The 5,704-nt window shown below is 31.5% G+C and overlaps 1 protein-coding gene across 1 annotated transcript in view; it reads left to right on the top strand.

The window, feature by feature from the left end:
- Positions 1 to 3,473: 3,473 nt before the first annotated feature.
- Positions 3,474 to 5,704, top strand: part of LOC107013845 (salicylic acid-binding protein 2) — a 12,275-nt gene continuing 10,044 nt past the window's right edge. Inside the window, exon 1 of the mRNA XM_015213724.1 lies at positions 3,474 to 3,898. Coding sequence (XP_015069210.1) covers positions 3,524 to 3,898 — 375 coding nt within the window. The 5' untranslated portion in view covers positions 3,474 to 3,523. The remainder of the gene's footprint in view (positions 3,899 to 5,704) is intronic.

The following is a 5,704-nucleotide window of genomic DNA, read 5'->3' as shown; positions in this document are numbered from 1 at the left end:
CCAACCCTTCTACCTCCACCCCGTCTCCCACCACCCCTCCGACCTTGACTTGTCTCACCCCCTTTATATGCATGATAATATGTTCTAGTCTACCTTTAACCACCTTTTCTACATCTATTAGTCGGAGGTCTTCCATGTATTCGACTTTCCTCAGATTCCTAATGAATGTTACATCATCGTCTGAGTCTCGATCACCAACGCTAAGGACTGCCATGTCGTCATTTCAATCACAATATGCATTGTAACGACCTTTCAAAACATTTTTGAAATCCACATATTTAGCGTTGTTGTCCAACACAACACCACAATTCCTATCAAACCATTTATTTAAGGAGTTGTACTTCTTGTACTCGTTCGTCATTAATGGATAACCTCCTTGAAAGAATTTTCTTATGTGTGGAAGAATTATGTATCGTCTTCATCGGCGCAGAATATATCTTTCAGGACGAGTTTTAATTCTACAATGAGGCATAGTCTTTAAAATGTGGCAGCAGACAACACCTTCACTTTGGATGTTCTTGCAATGGCAATTCAGATATCAATTGTGTGTGCGATATTACACTGTACTTCTCAACTCCCTCCACGACATTAAAGTCATGGTGTCTTTCAATTTCACTGTGGTACAGCCGCTTCATATGCTCTGGTGCAAAGGCATCGTAAATTTGTCGAGTATAGCGGGTTTGAAGTTGGATATTTCACTTAAAACCACTACAAGTCGTTGCATGCTATTTTCGTGAGTCAACTTCTGCTTGAAGTTCTTTCTCATATTTAAATCGCAAGGCTAACTCATATTGCTCGACGAACTGCTTTAGAGAGCTTCGTCCGGAGATATAACCATAAAAATGCATGCGTTGACTCACTTTTTTGGGTGGACATCATGCCACCATTCAAAAATAGTGTTTCGGGAAGACGGGGATCCATTTTTCCTTCTCCAAGTATAGATTATGAAACTATAGTTTATTCTAAAGCTCGTATTTTTGAATGAAATCAGCCCATTTTCCCTCAAATTCATCGATAGTGATGCTATAGATTATTGATTTAAATTCCACCTTAACAACTTAAAGTCCAACGCATCTTTAAGTTTTACAGACAACTTTGTCATGATGTGTCAAATACAATACCTATGGATGGTGTCTGGAAGTATCTCTTTAATTGTTGTCTTGATACTCTCACATTGATCAGTGAGGACAGTTATTCGAGGTTCGTTACCCATTGTTTCCAGCCAAGTCGAGAAAACAAATTTGTATGTCTCATCCCCACTTTTGAGCAAAGTGCAACCCAAAGGAATAAATTGTTTGTGTTGATTCACACCAACAAATGAAGCAAACCACATGTGTCATTAATTCACCAAGTAGTTTTAATCGAAAAAAATGAAGCAAACTCCTGATGCGCATACTTGCAATGTGTGTGAACCCACACTACGTTGAGAAGTCTACCAATATTATCCATGTTAATTACATAAAAGAAGTTCATTGTCCTTCATCTGCATTGAAGCGAAGAATTTTTGTATTGCCGCGGCACCGCAAGACAATGCCCTCATCCTGCGTTGTTGAAGAATGTAGTTTCAGCAATCTTTCGAGGTGCATCTCAGTCTATCAGGACCATCTGCTTGTACTTTCAAAAGTCTAATGTTTTTGGCAAGTCTAATTCCTGCGATGTCATGGGCTTCAAGGTTTCTTTTCAATGTCTTACTTATTTTCCTGTAACAAAGATGGTTGCAGATCATGATTGTGCTCAGACGTAACTGTTGTAACCCAACATGAACCATCATGCAAATACAACACAATTGACTCTGCATTTGTAATCAACTCTTTTACCTGAATTCTTAGTAGTTGTTTTTCTACTCTTATCACAAGCAAATGAGACATACCTAGCATATTCACAACCTTTTTTTTAAAGTCTTTTTAAGAAGTGCAAACTCATTTAAACGACTATGTTCTTTGTAAAATGCAAAAAGAGACTTAACACTGCAAAGACTATACCTACAAGGGTCTACTATGTATTGTTGGTCTGGTAAATCATCATAATTGGTTTTATCTTCATGTTCATCACATTTTTCTTCAGCTTCATATTCATCTCTGTCGTTAAACCTTATTGATTCATCTTGCTCCGGTTGATTTATTTCTTCAAAAAGCATGTTAATAACATCTTCATCATTATTGTGCAAATATGATTCAGCCCATCGTATGCACCATCCAAATCTTCATGATATTCATCATTTTGGGATAACAAAACTATGATTCTCATCTAAATTCAAAACATTATTCAATATTTCGTTTAATTGACTATTTTGACAATTCGAATCTATTGTGATAATTATATAAATTCAATAATATAATAAATCTTGAACACCAAAAGAATCGACAACTGAATAGTAAAGTGAAGAAGATAAAATGAGTAAAGTAAGAGAGAGTAAAAAAGAAAGAAAAAGTCAAAGGTAATTTATTTTTTTGGAAAAAAATACAGATGATTTTGGAGCCAAAAAAATCATTTTGATCATTTATTCCTGTCATACCAATTCGTACCAAAATTATATCTTGACATTTAGCATTACTCATTTAAAAATCCGGATTCTGTCATATTTCTCCCCCCTTCCATAAAACAGATGACTATTCTTTAAAGGCACATGATCATTGAGATTTGACAGGTTGTTCATATATTGGAAAAAAAACAGTTGACTATTCTTTAAAGGCACCATCATTGAGATTTGGCAGGTTGTTCATAATATTTGAAGAAAATAAAATAATGATTTATCTATCTTTTATCAATTCCATCTGACTAGGCATGTAATCATTCATTACTACTCAGTAATTGTAAATATATTAAAAGTATTCAATCTTAATTTATTTGTTATTTTTATATGATACTTTATTTCATTTTATTATTGATATTATAAGATTAGGTAAAGGTGTTGTTATTGAAAAACGTACAAATTTCAGTGGGACAAGTCAGACAAAAAATATTTTAAAGTGATCTAGATGTACATCAGAATTTTGTTAATTTCAAATTCTCCAATGTCTCTTCCTCTAAAATGTTGACTATTCTATCAAAATCACATTTATAAATTTTAAGTGGTAAATGTCTCAAATATAGTTAAACTTTAACAGAAATTGTTGTAACAATATTTAACTTTGATAATGACGACCTTTTACATTATTTAATAATGTATTTAAAAATTATATATATGTGTACGTGAATATCATAAATATGACATTCTTTTAAATAGTAATGAATCTAGGTGGACACATATTTACCTTTAAGTACACTATCAAATAATGTAAAAGTAAAAATTACTCCATAAAATTTAATATCGTCACAACAATTTCAATCAAAACTAAAATACTTTTCAGAGTTTTTTCTCTTGATTTAACTATTGGCCACATGTAAACTTTTGACTAGTAGTGGCAATAAAATAATTGATGCTTTGATGTCCTCAAACCCCTATATAACCAATCCATCATAAAGTTGTTCATGGTGCATCACAAATAACTTTTGACTAGCCAAATTAAAGAGAAACAAAAAAATGGAACCAATGATGAAACAAGGAAAACATTTTGTTTTGGTACATGGTGCATGCCATGGAGGTTGGAGTTGGCACAAATTAAAACCATTGTTGGAGGGTGCAGGCCATAAGGTGACTGCCCTTGATTTAGCAGCCTCTGGGATTGATTTGAGAAAAATACAACAACGTCACACACTTTATGATTACACTTTGCCATTGATGGAGTTGATGGAATCTCTTCCACAAGAAGAGAAAGTCATACTAGTTGGACATAGTCTTGGTGGTATGAATTTGGGACTTGCTATGGAAAAATACCCTAAAAAGATTTATGTTGCTGTTTTCCTCGCTGCCTTCATGCCTGATTCTATTCACATGTCATCCTATGTCTTGAATCAGGTGAGTATAATATGTTTACTTTGTCATTTTAAGATAATTTTTGTGCTTCCTATTCACTTGTTAATTTAGAATCATTTTTATACTTATATCAATAGGGGGTGTTTATGGTTTGGATAAAAATCGATTCAAACTGAAAAATTAAATTAAATCGATTTAATTTAAATTTTAATTTGATTTGATTTTAGATTTTTAAGAACTGATAGTATTTCGTTTGGTTATGATTTTGTTTGAAGAAATTATTGAACCGAACTAGCAAGTTATATACATAAATTTTATTATTATACATACATAATATTTATATTCATAAACAATTTTAAACATTTTATACATGTTTCATCAAAATTTATTTATAATCTACTTATGGAAAAAAATGTCCAAGGTGAGAACATTTTTCTTGTTGGTTTCATGTATATGGTGTTTATCGAAATTCTTTGTGGGACTAAAAAATTTAATTCTCTTCCTTCTAATGCCAAAATAATGAATTTTGAAGTTTCATTCAGTAAATTCAATTATCGAAAGTTCTGTAATGACATTCATTCTAACTATTTTTTCGTTTGAATGAATTGTTGTCATTTTTTCACGTTTTGAATGAATTGTTTCTTTTATTTTTATGTATAGTTAATAATCGAATTAAACCAAATCAAAATAAAAAATAATCAAATCGATAAATGTATAGTATATTTGATTTAGTTTGATTTTTATAATTTTAAAACCAATTAAATTGATTTGATTTTAATTTTAATGAATAATCAATCCAAAGCAACCCGTCAACATTGCTTGTTTTTCTAAGTCTAATAATATCTTTTGCATAATTTATAAAGTTTTGTAATTCTTTCGTAATATTCAATTTGTTTGGTATTTTATGACTTTTTTTTAGCTTTATGTGGTCATCACCTAATACTACTCCCAGAAAATCTATGTGAATATTACACAATTCCATTTATTTTTACTTATTATTATTTCATTATATACAAAAAAAATAGTCTAAAACTATGTGTAACATGTCCTAAGTGTTAACTCATATCTCTCTAAAAAATCTACAGGATTACTTTTCGTATATGTGTTTTAAAATTAGGTCGGAAAGTTAGGGGCATAAAAGATTCTCACTACACCATTTTCGGCCTACAGCAACACCACGTAAGTGTAGCCTAAACTAGAAAAAAGTGTGGCCTTTGATAAAAGGCTACACTTTTGGACATTCAGCAACACTTTTTAGGGGCTGCCCAAAAGAAGCGTAACCTTTGACATTAGGCAACACTTTTTAAATGTTGCCATCTTTGGCTACACTTATAAAGCGTAGCCAAAGAGGTATAAGGGCACGCTTTGAAGACGTGCATTAGCAACACCTATTTTTTGTTAGACTACACTTAAAAGCGTTGCCTTTTCAGATTTATTGGTCATACTTAAAAAGTGTTGCCTTTTATTGGTCATCTATTGCAACACTTTCAAAGTGTAACTTTTTATCTACCTAGAGCAACACTTACAAAGTGTAACTTCAACATTTATAAGCCTACATGTAGCACAAATATATATAATATATTTACATACATACAAGTGACCTAAAACACAAAATGAACTAATTAATCATTAAATTGAAGCTATATATTTCAAATAAACTTCGAGAAATATTTCATGTACAACCAAAAGATAGTATGTGTTGTGTACATACCCATACTTATACATCAATATTCTAAATGTGTACACAATAAATCAAATATGTATTTAAACTTTTACAATAGTTCAAAAACTCTTCATCATCCACTTCAAATTTGATCACCTCCATTTCCCTACACAAATAAGATATTG

This window comes from Solanum pennellii, chromosome 3 (assembly GCF_001406875.1).
Source record: "Solanum pennellii chromosome 3, SPENNV200".
Lineage (NCBI taxonomy): Eukaryota > Viridiplantae > Streptophyta > Magnoliopsida > Solanales > Solanaceae > Solanum > Solanum pennellii.
This window is presented reverse-complemented; position numbering and strand designations above follow the sequence as displayed.